This window comes from Hippocampus guttulatus, chromosome 4, assembly GCF_054856545.1.
Source record: "Hippocampus guttulatus isolate MCC_2025c chromosome 4, RoL_Hgut_1.0, whole genome shotgun sequence".
Taxonomy (NCBI): domain Eukaryota; kingdom Metazoa; phylum Chordata; class Actinopteri; order Syngnathiformes; family Syngnathidae; genus Hippocampus; species Hippocampus guttulatus.
Window position 1 is genome coordinate 17,159,818 of NC_141264.1, and position 20,490 is coordinate 17,180,307.

General features: G+C 44.0%; 2 protein-coding genes across 2 annotated transcripts; both read left to right on the plus strand.

The window, feature by feature from the left end:
* Positions 1-818: 818 nt before the first annotated feature.
* caprin1b (cell cycle associated protein 1b) lies at positions 819-9,937 on the plus strand. Its single transcript, XM_086108803.1, has 18 exons — positions 819-983; positions 1,687-1,851; positions 2,511-2,573; positions 2,651-2,737; positions 2,850-3,079; positions 3,165-3,247; positions 5,465-5,680; positions 5,774-5,826; positions 5,914-5,997; positions 6,589-6,756; positions 7,020-7,128; positions 7,210-7,271; positions 7,353-7,442; positions 7,906-8,052; positions 8,553-8,706; positions 8,801-8,977; positions 9,205-9,308; positions 9,407-9,937. Exons 2-18 carry the CDS (start codon positions 1,687-1,689, stop codon positions 9,491-9,493), a joined length of 2,079 nt encoding a protein of 692 aa, XP_085964929.1. The 5' UTR covers positions 819-983; the 3' UTR covers positions 9,494-9,937.
* A 900-nt stretch (positions 9,938-10,837) lies between these two features.
* On the plus strand, positions 10,838-20,489 carry nat10 (N-acetyltransferase 10). The gene is made up of 29 exons (XM_086108320.1): positions 10,838-10,937; positions 11,113-11,233; positions 11,313-11,404; positions 11,480-11,651; positions 11,740-11,862; positions 12,025-12,086; positions 12,153-12,267; positions 12,353-12,460; positions 13,144-13,277; positions 13,425-13,518; positions 13,588-13,686; positions 13,764-13,900; positions 14,494-14,618; positions 14,687-14,837; positions 14,968-15,064; positions 15,142-15,258; positions 15,528-15,629; positions 15,697-15,771; positions 15,920-16,036; positions 16,112-16,245; positions 16,342-16,390; positions 17,216-17,306; positions 17,384-17,491; positions 17,565-17,737; positions 17,881-18,000; positions 18,846-18,944; positions 19,759-19,832; positions 19,911-19,991; positions 20,307-20,489. Exons 2-29 carry the CDS (start codon positions 11,120-11,122, stop codon positions 20,446-20,448), a joined length of 3,105 nt encoding a protein of 1,034 aa, XP_085964446.1. The 5' UTR covers positions 10,838-10,937; positions 11,113-11,119; the 3' UTR covers positions 20,449-20,489.
* Position 20,490: the final 1 nt, after the last annotated feature.

The window sequence follows — 20,490 nt, forward strand, 5'->3', positions numbered from 1 at the left end:
CATTATTATTATTATAAGATACATACATGCACCCTCGTCACGTCTGTCAATTTGTGCATGGCACAAGAAATTTGTGGAGACAAGGTGCTGGATAAAGGGAGGATTGGACGATGAAAAAATTGACCAAACCAATATTTATTTTTCATTTTGTAATAATATTCCACTCACTATTTTAAATAAATGATTTTAATTGTAGACACTTCAAGGAAAGTCTGTGTTTACTTGTAATATTGGCAAAATAGACATCCATAACTACTGCAAATCACAATTATTGCACTCTACCTTTGGCGATGTCTTCCAAATGAATGTTCGCAGAACAGCGAGATATAAATTTGGGTTGGTTTAATGACAAATGACATGAAAGCAATAATGCTTTACAATGTGATTGATTGATGGTATTTGCATTTCAATGGAAAGTGCATATCCATTCTTCAAAAATAATGTATTTTATTGCGGAGAAATATCCATCCATTGTCGTCACGAGGTATTATAGACATATAGTCTCACGAAGAAATAAGTAATGTCTAGCATTTATTTGGATTCAAGCATACAGCTCCATCAAAGCTAATGATTGTGCAGATTTTCCTCCGGGAGGCCTGGGCTTAATTGCCTGATTAAAGTCAACAACAAGAACGTGTTTATTGTGACTAACATTATAATAAATGCGTGTGATTTATTTTTAGATTATATAGTTAGTGCTTTTGTTTTACAAATAATTACCATGTCAGTTTTAAATGCATATTTTCAAATTTACTTCGACAGGCATTTGTTGGACAGCACAAAACGGACATTCGCCTTCATAAAGCGTTTCTCCCATCTTCTAGCGGTCTCAGTTGTCGGTGAGGCCGACGGGGCGGATCCCACAAGGAGTCAAAAATAAACTAAAAGCAACAAAGAACACCCGGAACAGCTTGGACGTATTGTGCCTATTGCCATAAATCTCCCCGGTGGATATATATCTATACTTAAAAAAAAAAATAAAGGTGGGTAAAATTGCGTACTGAGGTTCGTGGAGGCAGCAAGCCCCCCGACCGGCTTGCTAAGCTAACACGCGCCGCGAGGCGTGTAAGCGGTGGGCGACGAGGCTAATGGCTAACGGGCTAGGCTAACGGTGGTGCGGACATTTTGGCAAACCTCACCGTTCACCGGGCAACTCGCCACAGTGGGGCAAAGATCCGAATAAACCCATTTTATTTTTATATATTCTTGTTCAAACAGCCAGTATAAACCCAATCTATAAGAGTGCACGTTTTTTTCAGCAATACTTGACTCTTTTTAGCGGTTAAGGTAACGGTGGCTTATGTTAAAAGCTTGCCTGCTTGGTTGGTTAAGTTGATCACATTAAGAGTAGAACCCGATGTGTATTGCTCTGCCATTGAGAGCATTTTGCACACCAAAGCGCTTGACGACGGCAACACAAGCCCACTGTAACCTTCTCGTGACAGCAGTCTTCCCCATCAATATGAAGTATCTTCTTCCATCCCTTCATTAATAAACGATAAAAGGCAAATATACACCTATTGTTAGTGTAACAACGTCAACAATCAATTTCTGGCATTGTTTTCAGTTTGTAACTTCTTTAACGTTTCGCAGTCGTGTTGCTTTTTCAATTTGGAAGGTTTCTTGGAAGTGTGAAGTCAGTGACGCATTTATTTATTTATTTTTTTAATTTCTGAACTTGGTTAGATGCCCTCTGCGATGAAGGCCAATGGTACAGCTCAATCTGCCAGCCCGGATGTGGGATCCGCTCCAGGAGTCGTGGGCAGCCACGCGCTCAGCGGGCCATCTGAAGTCCTGAAGCAAGTGCTTCAAGTCATTGATAAGAAAGCACGCAACATGGAGAAGAAAAAGGTAAATGACGTGTGATGAGGCAGACACCCATTCTGGGTGGTAGAGTGGTCGTCTCCTTAAGCAGAGGTTTTGGGTTCGATCCCTCTGCACTTGTGACTATGTCAAAGTTTCCTAGAGCAAAATACTGAACCTCCACTTGCTCCTGATGCTGTGCCTTCAGTTGTCAATGCATAGTCAGTGTGAACCGCTTGTAGTGCTTTAATAAGTGGGGAGGCACTACAAAAGTGAAAGATCCTTTACTTGTGATCCTGTGATTTAGGGTGGATCATAAGGAGGTATACATGTCTCTTCAGTTTATTACTTTAACAGGGTTTGATCCTGTGATCCTTTCCTTCCTGATCTCCTTCCTTTTTCCCTCAGTTTTTTTTCTTGTATCCTTACTTAAATCTTTCCTTCATTGACACCTGTTTCCCCCCTCCCTTTTGTTTCCTTTTCACCTCCCTTCTCCTCAGACTTGCTTTTCCCCTGGCATTTTTTCTCGACTGAATGCTTTCCTTTAAACCTACTTTTTCCCCTTCTTTCAGTAACACCTGGACACATTCATGCATTCATACATCCTTTGTTCTTTGCTTCCCTCTTTCGGTACCCGTGCAACGTAGCTTTAGAATCCACTTTGTTTTTGTCTTGACTTAATAAATTCGATTTTCTGACTTTCACAGACCAAACTGGATGATTATAGAGTCCGAAAGGATAAAGGCGAGAGCCTTAACCAGGACCAGCTGGTGAGAACATCAACATTCATACGCGTGTATAACATAACAGTAAGAATGACTCCTTTTTCTGTCCTTTCCCACATCAGGAGGCCCTATGCAAATACCAGGAAGTCGTCAATAACTTGGAATTTGCCCGAGAGCTGCAGAAGACGTTCGTTGCTCTTGGTCAAGATGTGAGTATGGGGTTACGGGTTCTAAGCATCCCAGGGTCTTTCTTCATCCCAGGAGTATGTTTTGTAGAGTAAATCCCCATGTTTCTTGTGAATTTGTCATTGTCGTCATCAGATCCAGAAGGCGGTGAAGAAATCTGCCCGGCGAGAGCAGCTCCAACGGGAGGAGGCGGGGCAGAGGAGGCTGAAGACGGTTCTGGAGCTGCAATTCCTCCTGGACCGGCTGGGAGATGATTTGGCGCGGGAGGACCTGAAGAAAGGCACCATGCCGCTCACAGATGTGGACCTGGCGGCCTTCGATGAGTTCTACAAGTTGGTGGGGCCAGACCGTGACCAAAAAATCAGGTCGGTAAACGTCTTACGACGATAGCATTCATTTTAGTTTTTTTTAACAAACTATTTCTTGAACCTAGTATTCTCATCCACTCAGGTTGGTTGACCAGTATGAGGAGGCGTCTGTCCACCTTTGGGACTTGCTGGAAGGCAAGGACAAGGCTGTGGTTGGCACAACATGTGAGTCCTCACTGCAAATTGAAAGCTGGGACAAAACGTAATCGTAAATAGTCATAATAGCACTTTTGTAAGATTTTAAATGAGCAACAACTGATGTATCTTGTTGGCAGGGGATACTGCATTATCAGGGGAGTTTAGTCCAGATTAGATTGGATAGAGTGTCTTGCAACAGCTGCTGCCACCATTGTGGTGGATTTTATGTCTGCGTTTACAACGTACAAATGAGCACCATGTCTTTGACAAATATCAGCGTGGTTGACTCCATACCTGCTTTCTTCCGGGCTCCTTTCTTATACACAAAACAATGTGATTATGATTGTGCACATGTACTCTGTTGCTTCGCAATCGTTTTCCATTCCTTTGTTGCTGTGAGTCTTCATTTCAACTTTATTTATATGTATACACACACGTATTAGCTACCTGCTAATATTTCCCACGATTCGAGGCGACGGTGGCTTGTTCAGCCCAAAAAGTCCCTTGTATCGTATAATTTGCCGCGGATCGGCAGTGGTTTGTATTCACACCTGCATAAAAGGTCCAGACCAGGGTGGGAAACACACCATGGTCCGTTTCAAGCGGACCAAACAGTGTAGGTGTGAATACACCTTAAGACCGAAGTGATCACCGTTTTTGTATTTTGATGTTAACACTGACGTTTTCAATGTTAGTGTTAACGTGTTACCGAAAATGTGCTTGCAGGGTTAATAACATTGTATGATGGTGCCACTTGGATTGACTTTTCTGTGTAGTGGGAAAAGTTGTTTTGCAAGGGACGTGCTCACCCGCAAAGGTTCCACTATTCTTGGAAGAGTAAGGGAAGTTGTTTACACCGTGATGTCATGTATGATAACTATTTGTCCTCTCGAGTCGCAATGTGGAGGGAACAGTTTGTCTTGACTAGTATGCGCTGTACCATGCCGTGAAATGATGAGGCGGGCTTTGGTATATTGGTGTCCTGCATTTTCAGGTCGCATTTTACTCGGGAGCGAGGGGACTATGAGCTCTGACTCAGCAGTGGAGCATTTCGCCAGCGGCCTTATCACCTGTGGTTTCATTTTACTGGTTAGACCAGTGGCCGTACAATGGGGATGCAACGCAGGTCAATCAGTACTCCGTAGGCAGTCATGACAAACATTTCACCTCGGAGAGTGATGTGGGCTGATGGCTTTATGGCACCCTTCTCATGATCGATTCTAGTGGGAAAGATTGGAGGTTCTCCAGCTACATTAGTGGCATTGCTTGTTCTGCAGTCCGTAACAGTCAGCCTTTGTATTCCAGTTTATATGGCTTGCTGAAATGAGTCTGCAGTCAAGTGAAAATCTACTCAGGCCAGCTGCTGCTTGGAATTGGATATTCAAATAGTCCGCGCATGATGATCTCTTTGCTATCTGGGGAATACTTTGGATTCATAGTCATTCGTCAGCTGCCATTGCAGACGTTTTTGCAAGTGTGCGGAACGCAGGCCGCGGGGTTTGGCTCACCTTCCGACCCGGTACTCTCATCTTTTTTTTTTTTTCCACCACCAGAAATATTTCAAAACTTTGTTCCGTGTTACTTTATTTGGAACCAGAAATGCTCATTCATGCCTTTCTCGCCTTCTGTTTTCACTTGTGCAATTCCCTTCTCGACTGTCTCAACATTTTTTTTTTTTATTAGGCAGTGTCCAGTCGGTTTAGAATGCCACTGCGAGGCTTTTTTAAGATCCCTCAGGACTTCATTCATTTTAAGTGTTTTACGGAGCCTCTACTGGTCAGGCAGCGGCATACTTCTCTTGGATTTGGTGTCATTTTATTGTCCTGTTAGATCCCCATGGTCTGCTGACTGACTTTTACAATCTTTCGCACCAGATTAAAAACGAAAGGTGAGACAGCCTTGCAGTACATTGGCCCTAAATTGTAGACTGTACTTGTTTTCAAGCCATAGTGCTGTGTCTGTTTTTTGTTTTTGTTTTTATTTGAATGCGGGTGGGTTTTTTTTTGTTTGTTTGTTTTTCACTGTGAAATGTTGGCATTCAGTATTTCATCTTTATGGCTGTATTTTCACTATGTGATAAAGCATTGGTGAGTCTTCTCAGAAAGCGAATGCTGTAGTTGTATTACAGTTCTGATACCATGAATACAGTTTTGAATACTCGTTGCACTTGAAGTCGAAAGTTGCAAAATAATTTCTGGGGGTTTTCAGTGGCTTTGATTTTCTTACTTTTTGTCATTTGCATAGACAAGGCTCTGAAGGAGAAGCTGGAGGAGCTTTTGTTGAGCGGATACTTCGACCAGGTTCCAAGTCAGCAAAATGGAGTGTGTGGGGAAGAGGAGGAAGGGGGAGAGGCTGAGGGTGGCAAGCAGGAGGAAGTCCAAGTTGAAGTGCCAGCAGCAACCCTGGGAAGAGAAACGGCGGCTCAGTCGTCAGAAGCTGAAGAGCAGCCTGTTGATGCAGGTAGTGTCCGAACTGCTCTGAAGCGACCGAACAAAATGGGGATCACATTTGGACATCTAGTGTGCACTGAGCAAGAAGTTTCTCTCCTTCCAGAAACTGAGATCATCGAAGAGTACATCGAGCCCATTGCGGTGGAAACAAAAGAGGTTCGTCGTTAACGTTTCTCCTGCCACTGGAGCTTTTTCCGGCTGACTTTAGAACTGATGTTTGCTTTTTCTTCATTTTGCCTCCAGTTTGTAAACAGACAGTTCATTCCAGATGGCACATACAGCAGCGGTGAGCAGGAGCAAGGGGACGAGTGGACCACAGAAACGGAGGTGCACTGCAAAACGTTTGACCTAGTTGTCGAATTTTTCTTTGATCGCAATGGAAAACATCTGGTTGAAACAAAACAAACATCTTTTAGGGAAGCTGGTTGACATGTGATTTGTCGTGATTTTAAAAGGTTTCTGAGTCACCGTTTTTTCCATTTAGGTTCAATTCCAAATTTTACAAGCTTGGGGGTATTTTAATTATGAAGTTGCACTGTAATTGAACATGTGCATTTTGAACATAAACGTAGAGTTTGACAAATGTGTGGGCAATTAATTTTCCAAAGGGGCCATGTTAGAAACTGCCACAGTTGTCGAGGGCCATGCCAATATGCTAACTTGTTGGCGTTACACGATCAGGATTTTGGAGCCGATCATGATCAGCGAGTTAAAAAGATCACTGAGCACCAATCCCATCAGATGATGGACCAACCGATTTTAAGTAACGTGTTTATTTACTGTACAGTCAAGGCCCATGAATGTTACTAACATGACTACTGGAGGCACTTGGACTTGTCACTTTTTTTTTTTTTTTTTTTTAAGCACTTGTTTGAGGGGTCGGGGAAATGTCACAAGTCAACTGTGCGCCCCTCACAGGTGATCGCTGCCATGCAGCAGCCGGTGCAGCAGGCCCCTCCCCTTATTGCCATGGAGACCCTCCCGTTGAGCGTGGTGGCTCCTGTGCCACCGACTGACCCCATGGTCAGGAAGCAGGTGGTGCAGGACCTGATGGCTCAGATGCAGGGAACGTACAACTTCATGCAGGTAGGATTGGATTGACGGCAGGTGGACCATTGCTCAGCACATCTGTGATAGAGAAATATAGACAATCTGCCTGCCCGCATTCCAAAAATTTGCATGCTTGGTTATTTGGAGACTCTAAATGGTCCATAGGCGTGAGCGTGAATGGGTGTTTGTCTGTATGTGCCCTACAGTTTGCTGGTAAGAAGTTGTACCCTGTCCCACTGTAGAAAATGGCATGAAGGGTGGCATGTTTGGCACAATGCTAATTGGAGCTCTGGTTCTAGGACTCCATGCTGGAGTTTGATGGACAACCGATCGACCCCGCCATTGTTTCGGCCCAGCCCATGAAGCCTGGTCAGACCATGGACCTGCCACAGATGATGTGTCCTCCAGGTAATCCGGAAGACAACAAATGTCATTGGCGAAGCCTTCTTGCCGAGGTGTCTTTTTGATGTCGCCACAAATGTCTTTTAGTTCATCCCGACTCACGACTTTCGCAACCCAACACTGTTCCTGTCCAAACTGAGCCCACACATGTAAGTGACGCGACCGTTATTGACATTTTTTTGGTCGGTTCACTCTGAACAAGAGATGTTTGACTTTTGATCTGTTTGCAGGTACCCATCGTCTCCCCAACACCACCACCCATGTATCAGACCTCTCATACACCAGATTCCCGACCAACAGAAACCATCGACCCCATCCAGGTAAAGTAGCAAAAAGTGTGCCGAGGACTTAATTGAGAGAACACAATACAATGCCGTTAGTACCAGGCATCCTAACAATTTTGTGACATGATTTTGTTGCCAATGATTTGGATATAAACAATAAAAAGTATTTTTCTATGGTATGTCCCCTTAAACACTGTGCAGTAAAAATGTTTTGAATGTTGTTGGATAATGATCATACAGTCATCTTTTTGTGGGAAAATATTTACAGAGAAAAATGACAACAATCTAATTCCTTTTTTTTGTTCCCAAAATGATTTAGGGCAAAGGGAACCTGACCACATGTTTACTAGATTATTTGGATTGCTGTTAAACTACCAATGAAGGTTAATGCAGATGTGTTTTGTCAAATATGTTGGCCTAATTGAAAGTGCTCCATGGAAGTTTAATTTCGTTGTGAGCGGAAGAAAAACAGTTGATAGAATTTCTTTATTTTGAATAGACGTCCATGTCTTTGCCGCCGGAGCAGCCTCCCCCCTCCGCGTCGCTCCCACCTGCCTCACAGACACCCGTCTACCAGCCTGTCCCCAAAGCTCCTCACAGCGGCGGAATCAATGTCAACGCAGCACCATTCCAGTCCATGCAGACGGTAAGACCATTTGTGTCTGTGCTTCATCGCAATCACAGTCTTTGTTGGCTTGCCTTCCTTATTGTGGTGCACCTGCAGGATGGGATGTGGTGGCGCCTTGCTGACTGCACTCTGCAGGAGAGCTGTTAGTCATCCTCCACATCTGTTCGTCTGTGTGCCGGTTGTTAATGTCTGCTTGTTGGGTTGTTGTTGTTGTTTTCTTTACATCTGCAAAAACGGGGTGCTGTTAAAGGTTGACCCATTTTGTCATTGTTTTTCTGTTTCTCGTATAAATTGTCTATTCCATTTCATTGCACCCTGTGGTACAATGACAAAGCTACTCTATTCACTCCTGTCAGCAGATTGTTGCATTTATTGGAGCCCAAATAGTTTTACCTTGTAATGAGTTCCCCAGGGTGCTTTTTTTTTCTAATTTGGAATTGTGTTTGAGTTTAAAACATAACACTGAACATGTTCTCTGGTTTTGCCTTCACCAAAACGCTGCCGATATGTCCTGGTAGGTGTTCAATCTCAACGCGCCAGTCCCGCCTGCGAGTGAGACGGAGGCTTTGAGCCAGCCCGGCCAGTACCAGAACAGCTTCAACCAAGCCTTCAACAGCCAGCCTCCGCATCCTGTGGAACCAGCAGAGATGCAGCCAGAACAACTGCAACCTGGTGGGCACACCCCCATCCCATCCTGCCCTTACTTATTTAGTACTTTAAACCAATAATGATTTTTTTTTTTTACCCTTATTTTGTCTGAAAATAGTTGGTGCCTTCCATTCCCAAGACCAGTCTGGAGGCCATCAGCAGCCTTCGCAGCAGGGCCCAGGTTTCAACAGGCAGCCTCAGTCCTTCTACAACAGCAGAGGGATGTCACGTGGTGGACCCCGCAACGCCAGAGGCATGATCAATGGCTACAGAGGCTCATCCAATGGTTTTAGAGGTTAGCTTTTGCCTTCAGTCGACTTTGGATTCATCATTGTTTGTGTGCCACTACAGAAAAAGTCTGAACATTGATGATAATGATAATACATGGTGTATGTAGAGTTACAAACATTGTGTTTTTGTTGAATGTTTATTTATGTAAAACATACAAATATACGTTTACATTGGGGGTGGGGGTGTCGCATTTTGTTGCTGGAAATAATTGTACCAAGTTTTAATTTCTAGGCGGCTATGACGGTTATCGCCCTCCTTTTGCCAACACTCCCAACTCTGGTTATGGACAGACTCAGTTCAGCACACCCCGGGATTACTCAAATGGGTATCAGAGGGTATGAAACACTTCTTCAATCGTTAATTATTATTTGGGATGTGAGGGTTTTGTCCCCTAATAAAAATCTGTGTTTTTCTTTTCACTGATTTGCTCAAGGATGGTTACCAACAGAACTACAAGCGTGGAGCCGGCCAGGGCCCCAGAGGTACTTCGAGAGGCAGCAGTCAGGCGATGAGAACCTGAAAGGCCTCTCATAATGACTGAACAAGTGCACCACACTGAAAATTCCAAATTCAAAAATTCATTTCCCCAAGTTCACTCTTGCTCTCTTCAGTATGTTCATCAGTGGTATTGTTGCTGTCTCCTCCAATCAAAGTAGCGGCTGCTTTGATAATTGAAATATAAAATCATTTAGTCTGGACACAAGTAAAGCTGTAAATGCAATCAGCGATTTACAGAGGCCATGTGTTAACAATATTCCTGGAAACTTGAAAGATTTCATAAGTTATTTTTTGTATTAAAATGCACCTGCCACTGCTGGTCCAATCCATGGGATTTGATTCCCTTTCTGTTAATGTCATTTTGGTTCTGGAAAAACAAACCTTTTTATGTTCAACAAGCTCCCTCTCCTTGTTTGTAAATTGATGTTGCTTAAAGGGTTTCAATAAAGTTGTGTTGCATACCCAATATTCAGCTTTGCATTTGCTCTTGAGTAAAACGTTCCAGTATGTTATTTTATTGGGCGATTTAATATTAGAGTCACTGTTATGACATTCCATCCAGTTTACTCACATGCCATACTTTTGGGTGAGGATGACAGGATGAGCTGAAGCCTGTCCCAGTTGACTGTGTGCAGGAGATGGGGTTTGCACTGGACTTGGTGTCGGTCAGTCACAGAGCACACAACCAATCAACCCGTTTTGCTTGCAGTGTGGGAAGATGTTGGCGAAAACCCATGCAATATTAGAAGGCCCAAGGCAAGATTTGAACCCAAGAGCTGTGAGACAGGCTTGGGAACCACCAACACTTATGTACCCAAGAGCTGTGAGACAGGCTTGGGAACCACCAACACTTATGTGCCCCACATGATTTTGTATTGCATAACTTTATATTATTATGAGTACAGCTCCAGAACTATTGACATTTCAATGAACTAACGAGGCAAGCCGCTATTGTGATAAGTAACGTACTGCATTTTTTCTGCGGTAATAGCGCCCCTGGTGGCATATTGTGACAAATGTGATTTTTATTTATTTATTTATTGTCAAGCAAGATACAAAAATGTAATTCCATTTGTACATATTTGACCCAAAAAGCTAATGATCAGGCTTTTGTCACATCGTTCAAGTTGTAAATCAATTTCAAGCGCTAATAACGGTCTCGGGGCTTTAAAACCTTTCTCAAAATATATTAACAAAAGGTGCCGGCATCGGATAATATAACTGGTATTATCCGTGAGACACCAAAAATCATAAGTTAGCAATTTAACTAGTTGGGAAAAAAATCTTGGACTGCGCGTGCGGTGAAAAAAAGTAATTTTCGGATTGGGAAGACCCGCGTCGCAGGATAATGACGTCGGTAAAGGGTCCTTTATGAAACGTGTCGCTCCATGTGAGTTTAACACTCGCGTGATAGCAGCATACATCTAAACGAAAATTTCGAATTTGGAAAATTTTGGAGATACAAGGTAACATTGGAATTATGCGTGCTTTCAAATATTGCTAGGTCTTATTATTTCATAGACACTTATTCATACATGAATATATGAATGAACAATCATGTTGACGCTTGTGATGTTGTGGTGCAGCTCAATGCAGTGCTAAGGTAACAAAGTGAGTGATTCCGTTGTGTTTTCCCCCCAGTAAAAGAATGGCAACTGTCCGCAAGAAAGTTGACAACCGCATTCGTGTCCAGATCGATAATGGAGTTGCTCTGCAGCATCGCACCATGTTTGTCGTGGTGGGCGATCGCGGAAGAGATCAGGTAACTTCCCGATTCTATTACTGGATTTGGGTTTGTTGGCACTCAGCAGGATGGCCATTAATTTGTGTTTATGGTCCAGGTGGTGATTCTGCATCACATGCTCTCCAAAGCAAGCGTTCGAGCTCGACCATCCGTTCTGTGGTGCTACAAAAAAGAACTTGGCTTCAGCAGGTGACAATGCACGTCCTCTCGTATTCCCTCCTTGTTTGGAGTTTTTAACAGTTGATCTCACGTGTGTCCATGCAGCAATCGCAAGAAACGTATGAAGCAGCTGCAGAAGAAAATAAAAACGGGCACATTGAATCTGAATCAGGATGACCCTTTTGAGCTTTTTGTTGCTGCCACGAACATTCGCTACTGTTACTACAATGAGACTCACAAGATATTGGGTAACACCTTTGGCATGTGTGTCCTACAGGTGAGTCCATCAATGTTTTCCAGATCCACCATTGCCCAAATGAAAGTGGAGATGAAATTGTGAGCGTTTTGTTGACCTTCTTGCACAGGATTTTGAAGCCCTCACTCCCAACCTACTAGCCAGAACTGTTGAGACAGTTGAAGGTGGCGGTATTGTAGTCATACTGTTACGGACAGTCAACTCCCTCAAGCAACTCTACACAATGACCATGGTAAGTCTTTCGACTTTTCCACAATGCAGGTCCGCATATCTGAATTTATGCAACTTGAGAGCAATAAAATGAAATTGTCTCCCTTCAGCTAAGCTGATCTAGCCATATCGCACCTCTTTCGAAGTTACATGATACAATAATTATTGTGAACTTTTCTTCCAGGATGTGCATGCTCGTTACAGAACTGAGGCTCATCAGGAAGTGGTTGGAAGGTTCAATGAGAGGTAAATTCTGTTTACATGAAGAACACTTCACAGCAATGACTAAGTGTTCCTGTTGTCTTTTCTTAGGTTCATCCTGTCCCTTGCCTCCTGCAAAAACTGTGTCGTCATCGACGACCAACTCAACATCCTGCCCATCTCCAGCCACATGGCCAACATTAAGCCTGTTCCGCCAAAGACGCAGGTGCCCGTACATAAAACCGCGGCTTCTTTTTTGTTGACTCGGCGCTCTGGAACTAATCATCCCCCCCACCCCCCTCGTGACTCAGGAGGATGGTTTGTCTCCAAAAGAACAGGAGCTGAAAGACCTCAAAGAGACTCTCCAGGACACTCAGCCAGTGGGTGTGTTGGTAGATAACTGCAGGACCATGGACCAGGTGAAAATCCTTTTGTATTGAACGTCCTGAAATTAAACACTGAATCAGGGTTGGAATCATTTGGGATTTTTCATCACCAAGACAAATTCCTTGTGTGTTCTCCATACTAGGCCAATAAAGATGATTCTGATTATAGTTCACTTATGTTTTGGTTTTACTTTTTTAAATTAATTTAGCTTTTAAAGAGAGCTTGTTGGTTTTTATTAGTTTCTATTTTAGTTGCGTTTGTGTATTAGTTTTATGATTAGCTTTTGATTTATTTTTTAATATGGGATATTTCTTGTGTGCAACATTTAAAAACATGGACATACTTAAAAAGGTAGTTGGATTGCTAGATAGACATCGACATGTAGCTTTGGGTGGATACTTGTTCTTTGCCTCTTAACTCATTCACTCCCAACGACGTTTATAAACGTCTTTTCAGACTTGGTCCAGAATTGGCTGGTACTGAATGAGTTAAGAGTGCTTCTTATAACAAGTGTTACCAAAAAGCGCCACAAAAACCAAAAAGTTTGCGGCGATGTCTCTCATGAAAGATAGACGTCGTCTTGATTCAAGTCAAGTTTTGTACGTTATTTGGGGCATATTAATCCTGAAGATTGTGGTTCAACTCTGATTTGTCAGGAGAACGTCTGCCATGTCGGAATTTGTAGCTCTATCTAATGACGCGTGTTCTTCGTCAGGCCAAAGCTGTGCTGAAGTTCATCGAAGCCATCTCGGAGAAGACCCTGAGGAGTACCGTGGCTCTTACGGCTGCTCGTGGCCGAGGCAAATCCGCCGCGCTGGGGCTGGCTGTCGCTGGAGCTGTGGCCTTTGGGTAGGAATAAGTCCACAAGAGTATGAAGAGTGGCCAATACACGAATGAATAACAAGCAATGTGTCTCATTGAAGTGCTGCCCCAACAACATGATAGACTAAACATAATTTACGGCCCTCTCTAACAGTGTTCTTATGTCATTTCCAGCTACTCCAACATTTTTGTAACCTCCCCGAGCCCAGACAACCTCCACACCATGTTTGAGTTCATCTTTAAAGGCTTCGATGCGCTTCAGTATCAGGTAATGCGTGTGCGCATCATGTCAACTGTTGATCACCCCCGCGCTTCACGTCGTCTTGGTTTCTTGTAGGAGCATCTGGACTATGAGATCATCCAATCGCTGAATCCAGAGTTCAACAAAGCGGTCGTGAGGGTGAACGTCTTTAAAGAGCACAGGCAGACCATTCAGGTAAACACACGGTCCCCGATCAGTTTTCAGTGTGTGCGTCGCTTCCATCTAGACACACAGAACCTTTTTGTCTGCAGTATATCCATCCGGGTGACGCTGTCAAATTAGGCCAGGCTGAACTTTTGGTGATTGATGAGGCTGCTGCCATCCCCTTACCGCTGGTCAAGAAGCTGCTGGGACCATATCTGGTTTTCATGGCCTCCACTATCAACGGGTGAGTACGTTTTCACTGAATATGTTGATCCTATCTTTGGTCCATGTACAGGGAATATAAAAGTCCACACACCCGTGTTAAAATGTCCGCTTCCTGTCATGTAAATGATTTAAAAAATGCCCCAAAAATCATTTCAAAAATTTTTGGGGGGAGCAGAATAAAACAAAAATAACACATCTCATGTGTACAAGAAGCCAAATCATAGCGCAAATGCATTCGTAAACAAAAATGAACAAGGCAAAAGACTCAACCTTGACGCAGGCCTCAATTTCAGTTGTCATGCTTGCATGCTTCGCCATAGTTATGGTGTTCTATCAGCAATGTTGTGTTTGCGCCAATTTTGTAACGAGAGTATGCAATTTCTCAATATCCTGCGTGTGAAGGCTGAAATGCTAATTGAAAAAGTTGGGAATGATGTGGACTGAACAATGACCCGCAATGAACTGCAATAACTTCATTGTTTAATGACTACCTCTCTGACAGGAAGTTGGATTTAAAAAATATACTGTATATATACAACACTTATAATGGATCATATTAAATTTGTGTTGGCCAAATGCATCTTTTTGAGGTACTTCCATTTGACTCTGCAGCTACGAAGGCACCGGTCGCTCGCTCTCCCTCAAACTGATCCAGCAGTTGAGGCAGCAGAGCGCCGACAGCCAACAGAACATGTCAGCCGAGAACAGGACCAGCACCACAGCCAGGCTAGCGGCAGGTGCGCTTGTACTGTACTGTAGGTTTCCCATTCTAGCATCTTACTCGTCTGTCGGCTCCCCCCCGCAGCTCGCACACTTCACGAGGTCGGCTTGCACGAGTCCATTCGATACGCGGCGGGTGACGCAGTGGAGAAGTGGCTCAATGAGCTGCTCTGCCTGGACTGCCTGAACATTCCGAGACTCATCTCCGGTTGTCCTCTTCCACAAACCTGTGACTTGTATCCCTGGACTATTTGATTGGGTAAAGGGGCATGAATCGGGGTTAGCCTCATGTCGCTAGCTTCAACTGGGCTAATGCTTCTTGAACAGAGATGGAACAAGTGTTCCACCTTAACAACCTGCGATTAGATATTACGTCAACAGAGACACACTGTTTTGCTACCACAAGGCGTCCGAGGCCTTCCTGCAGAGGCTGATGGCTCTTTATGTGGCGTCCCACTACAAGGTGAGACCTGAAGCCGCTTTTCCAGTGACTCCATTTCTTCTTCTCTTCACCCACTGACCTCTTCTCTTCCCCTCCAGAATTCGCCCAATGACTTGCAGATGTTGTCCGACGCGCCGGCCCATCACCTCTTCTGTCTTCTGCCGCCCGTCCCCCCGACGCAGAACTCTCTGCCCGAGGTCCTCGCTGTGGTGCAGGTGCTGAACTCATTCACTCCCAAAGACGTTTTTAAACGTCTTTTCAGACTCAGTCTAGAATGGGCCGGTACCGAGTGAGTTAACGTGGAAATGGATCAGAGCAGCGTGCCTTGTGTGCAATGTACGGAGTCAACGATTGTGCTGTGCATGATAACGATGAGGCTCATGTTTAGCATGATGTTTGCTCATGTTTACTTCAACGCTACCATAAAAAGAATATTCCACCATGCGCCTCACTATGCGGTATCTCATTCTCTGGGAATGCGCAGGTGTGTCTGGAAGGCGAAATATCCCGACAGTCCATCCTCAACAGCCTCTCTCGAGGGAAGAAAGCGTCCGGCGACCTCATTCCATGGACCGTGTCTGAACAGGTGCGCACGAACTGGACCGTAAAATTGTCTTTTGTTTGGAATTTCTCATTGAGCCTTTTACCGACAGTTCCAAGATCCGGAGTTTGGCAGCCTGTCTGGAGGCAGGGTGGTGCGAATCGCTGTGAATCCAGACTATCAAGGGGTAAAGGCCATACAAAATTGTTTTAATCCAGTCTTAGCTCCTAGCATAAAAATAATATCTGTACTTTATGTAGCAGAGGCGGGCAAACTTCAGTGCTCAAGGGCAACATTTGATTTTAAAAAGCAACGGTCCTTTTTCTGGCCAACAGATGGGCTACGGCTCGAGAGTGCTCCAGCTGCTGCAGATGTACTACGAGGGCAAGTTCCCCACCATGGATGAGAGCGCGGCGCCCCAGCGCAATGAAATCACTCCCGTCAGCAGTGAGGTAGTTCAATGAAACGGATTCGCGGCAAGTCGTTTGAATGAGACGAGACCCAAACGCTCCCGAATGCGGTCGCAGGCCGTCACGCTCCTCGAGGAGGTCGTGACGCCTCGCAAGGAGCTCCCGCCGCTGCTGCTGAAGCTGAGCGAGAGGCAAGCGGAGCGACTGGACTACCTGGGGGTCTCCTACGGGCTGACGACGCAGCTGCTCAAGTGAGAACACGCTTCAGTGGGGAAGAAGCGCAGCAAGGTCGAAAGATGTTCTTCAGTGAAAAATGTGTTGTTGGGTTTTTTTTTTCGATTTGGCAGATTCTGGAAGAAAGCAGGCTATACGACGGTCTACTTGAGACAAACGCCAGTAAGTATGGAAGATGACTGTCGTCTCAATGTATTTGAATTTGTGCTGCTAAGTTTACACACTTCCAAAAACTCAAGTCCACGTTTTTTCGAGAGCACTTTAAAAAATAATCACAGCTGCCTCCCAAGTACTGCACACAGGGTCAAAATCAGGCGCATGAAAACCAAGACGGCTAAAACAATAAACTACGTAAGAAATTAATAGTCTACAATTTTTTAAAATTTATGACGGTAAGAGACAGAACACATCGTAAATCGAGACAAACTGATGGAAAAACAATTGTGAGCCGCAGTAAAAGAGAACAAATGATTGTAACCGTACAAAATAAAAGTATAATGTTACAAGAAAAAGACATCATACAAAAATAAAATCATATTTTGTTTGGTTTTTGTTTTTGGAAAAATTGTGGGGAGGAAATGTAAGTTATGGAAATAGTAGTCTTCTTTTTTTTTTAAGGCAGAATTTTTTGATTCTTATTTTTAAAGAAAAAAAATACAAATTGGGCAATTTTTTAATCGGGTGCAAGAGTTAATCTTTTTTTTAATACGATGAAAATATATTTTTTCAAGAACAGGGCAGATTTTATTTTATTTTTTACGGAAAACCACTCGACATAAAACAACATTTACTTTGCGACTGTATTGTAAATCACCTCATTTACATTTCGTATTTATTACTTTTAGGGTTTGAGGAGGATCGTTGCGACAAAAAATCAAATTGCGATTTCATTGACTGAATCCAAATTTTCAGCCAAACAAAAAGTGTGAGGCCAGACAGTGTCCACTTTGTCTGCTGCGTGTTCATGCACGTTTGTGCTTTTGGCAGAACGACCTGACGGGCGAGCACTCGTGCGTGATGCTGAAGGAGCTGCACAGTGACGAGCGGCCGAGCCAGTGGTTGTCTGCATTCCGCAAAGGTGAACGTCTACACCACTTCTCTGGTCTTTCATCTCATTCTGTATATCTCCCCACCGAGCCTTGTTGCGTCCTTCAGATTTCCGCAGGCGTTTCCTGTCCCTGCTCTCCTACCAGTTCAGCAGCTTCCCGCCGAGCCTGGCCCTCAGCGTCCTGCAGAACAAGAGCACCAAAGAAGCAGCGAGCGGTAGGTTGGGCGCAGGGGGGGGGCGCTCCTCGCCGGCGTCTCACGGCTCACTCTTCGTCTCTGCTCCTGGCAGCGATGAGTGCCTCAGAGCTGGCGGTCCACTTCAGCCCGTACGACCTCAAGCGTCTGGAATTGTACTCGCGCAGCATGGTGGACTACCACCTCATCATGGACCTGATCCCGACCGTGGCGCGCTTGTTCTTCCTCAATCAGCTGGGTGACGTCTCACTGTCAGTGGCGCAGTGTGTAAGCCACGTTCGCTCTTCAGAAATTCTCCTCTTTGTGTGTGTGTTTTTTTAAGCTAGTCGCTAAAAAGTTCAATAGTTGTTTTTTTTTGGTGCCCTTTCTGTGGCGTCAAAGCCCTGTCTCAATAGGAAACTGTTTTCCAGGCAATGCTGCTGGGCATCGGACTGCAACACAAATCGGTGGACCAGTTGGAGAGGGAGGTGAACCTCCCAAGCTCGCAGCTCATGGGCCTCTTCAACCGCCTCCTGCGCAAATTTGTGCAAGTATGTTCACACCCGTCGCGACTCAAGCCCGACCGACGAAACGAACCGCCAATGTTGGCTGTCGACAAACACTGGCTGGTTATTTGGGAGGGGGCGGGGGGTTCCACACGTTAACATACGACAAAGTCAACACCCTCGCATCCCTTCCAAAAATACCAATTTTGGGCGATTTTTCCCTCTGTTTAAAGTTATACAAAAGGTCAAAATATTGTAAAACTGTCAAATGTAATTCATATCTTATTTGTTGTGAGCGTTAAAGGATCAAAAAATCCATTTTCATTCATTATATCCATCCATCCATCCATTTTCCGAACCGCTTGATCCTCACTAGGGTCGCAGGGGGTGCTGGAGCCTATCCCAGCAGTCTTCAGGCAGTAGGCGGGGGACACCCTGAACTGGTTGCCAGCCAATCGCAGGGCACACAGAGACGAACAACCATCCACGCCCACACTCACACCCAGGGACAATTTAGAACGTCCAAACAGCCTGCCATGCATGTTTTTTGGAATGTGGGAGGAAACCGGAGCACCCGGAGAAAACCCACGCAGGCCCGGGGAGAACATGCAAACTCCACACAGGGAGGCCGGAGCTGGAATCGAACCCGGTACCTCTGCACTGTGAAGCCGACGTGCTAACCACTGGACTACCGGGCCGCCCCATTCATTATATATACTTTTTTAAAAAAAAATATCAATTTATTCATCGATTATGGGAATTTTATTCTGCCAAATATCTGACTTGGCATCTCATGAGTTCAGTTATGTAACCGAGATGGATGCCAGCGTGATGCACCAATGTTCCTACTTTATGATCCTCTCCACTGAGATGCAGCCTGTATGTTGTAGATTTTTACCAGCATCCAAGAAAAGGCCATTGAAGCGGACATGGCAACAACAAAAGACGTCACCATGGAGCCGACAGTCCGAAGCCTCCAGGATGATCTGGTACGGCCGTTCTCACAAAGCCTCACTAACAGATTTACCACGCAGCAAATTGAAACCCAGTGCCTATCACTAAAGTCGTAATTGCCCACAAAATTTGAGATTTATCTCTAACTTACACATTTCTTCTCTGATGCAAATCATTCCAAATATTCAGAATTTTTTGTGGTAATTTTTTTTTTTAAATAGAAGCCCTGAATTTAAATTTCAGGTTTTTGCTTTAATTTCCACATTTCTTGACCAATTCAAACTGTTTCAATGATTCCAATTTTATATATATATATATATATATATATATATATATATAGGGGGGGGGGTTCAAAGTAAAAGACCATAATTTAAAAAAAAAAATTGGGGGTGGTCCACTTTTGGGCCAATTCAAACCATTCCAAGCTTACTCTGTTCAGGTCATTCCTATTCTATAGTCCCCCCCCCCCAAAATCTAAAAGTTAGCATTTTGGGGAGTTAAACCTCTCATTTTAACACTTTTTGACTAATTCAAACTTTTCCAACTTTAACAGCTCTTCCTTTTCCAATGCGCTCAACCCCCAGTCTCCAATTTCAAAAGAAAAGCGGAAAGCTGGGTACCTGTAATTTTCTTCAAACAGTTCCAATTTTAAACTCATTACTATTTTTTTTTCTTTAAAAAAAAATATCAAAAGGACAAAAAATTCACTCACATTCCCACCTGAGGACAATTTAGAGGTCGCAAAAAAGTTTTTTTAAAAAAAGTGAAATTCTCTTTTAAGAAAATAATTTATTTTTCCTATCATTTACAATTGAACAATTATTTGAAGATTGTTTCTTTTTTGCTTAGAATGAGGCGGCAAAAGAGTTTGAGGAGAAACTCAAGCAGGATAAAGAGAAAGTGAAGGAACTCTACCTGGAAGAGTAAGTATGGCGCATCTCAGCACGTGCATCCAATGACAAGTTTGATGTCGATGTGATCTAATCCTTTTGAGGTTCTAGGTACAAGATCCGCGGACATGATGAGGACTGGGACGAAGTGCTGAAGAAAGCTGGGAACACGGCGATGGTCAGCATTAAAAGGTGCCGTAACGACACTCAGGATTCTGACCACATTGAAGCTGATATCAGATCGGACAGAAAAACTAATTAATCTGAGTTATAAATGGATGTCTGTGCTTGGAGGTTCAGGTTAGGCCGGCAGGCTGTACAGCAAAAGTCTTAGCCATTAAATATGTCAGTATGCTTCATTCCGAGCATCCATCATTAAAAGGCGAAAATAATAGCTGACAACAGCCATGGTTACACTGGAAAAAAAATTAAATATGATCAAGGCATTAAATTTGACGCTTGCACCCACTGTAGAAATGTCATTGCTTTTCAACCTGTTCCCAATAGTGACAAGAAGAGGAAAATTGATGCAGGAAAGGACACGGCGAGCAATGGAGGGCCTCAACACGGGAAGCAAAAGAAGGACGTGCAGCAAGGAAAGTTCAAGAAGGACAAGCACGGCAAATTTGGAAAAAAGGTGTTCAAGTGAAATGCGATGTCACTTTAGTTGAATACAAGAAATGGACAGAAG

Bases quoted from the DNA above. Each gene is read 5' to 3' on its own strand.
- caprin1b (XM_086108803.1), top strand. From the start codon at position 1,687: ATGCCCTCTGCGATGAAGGCCAATGGTACAGCTCAATCTGCCAGCCCG. The intron at 5,681-5,773 runs GTAGTGTCCGAA...CTCTCCTTCCAG, and splicing joins AGAGCAGCCTGTTGATGCAG to AAACTGAGATCATCGAAGAG. The intron at 8,978-9,204 runs GTTAGCTTTTGC...TTTAATTTCTAG, and splicing joins CTCATCCAATGGTTTTAGAG to GCGGCTATGACGGTTATCGC.
- nat10 (XM_086108320.1), top strand. From the start codon at position 11,120: ATGGCAACTGTCCGCAAGAAAGTTGACAACCGCATTCGTGTCCAGATC. The intron at 15,630-15,696 runs GTGCGCACGAAC...TTTTACCGACAG, and splicing joins CATGGACCGTGTCTGAACAG to TTCCAAGATCCGGAGTTTGG. The intron at 16,037-16,111 runs GTAGTTCAATGA...ATGCGGTCGCAG, and splicing joins TCACTCCCGTCAGCAGTGAG to GCCGTCACGCTCCTCGAGGA.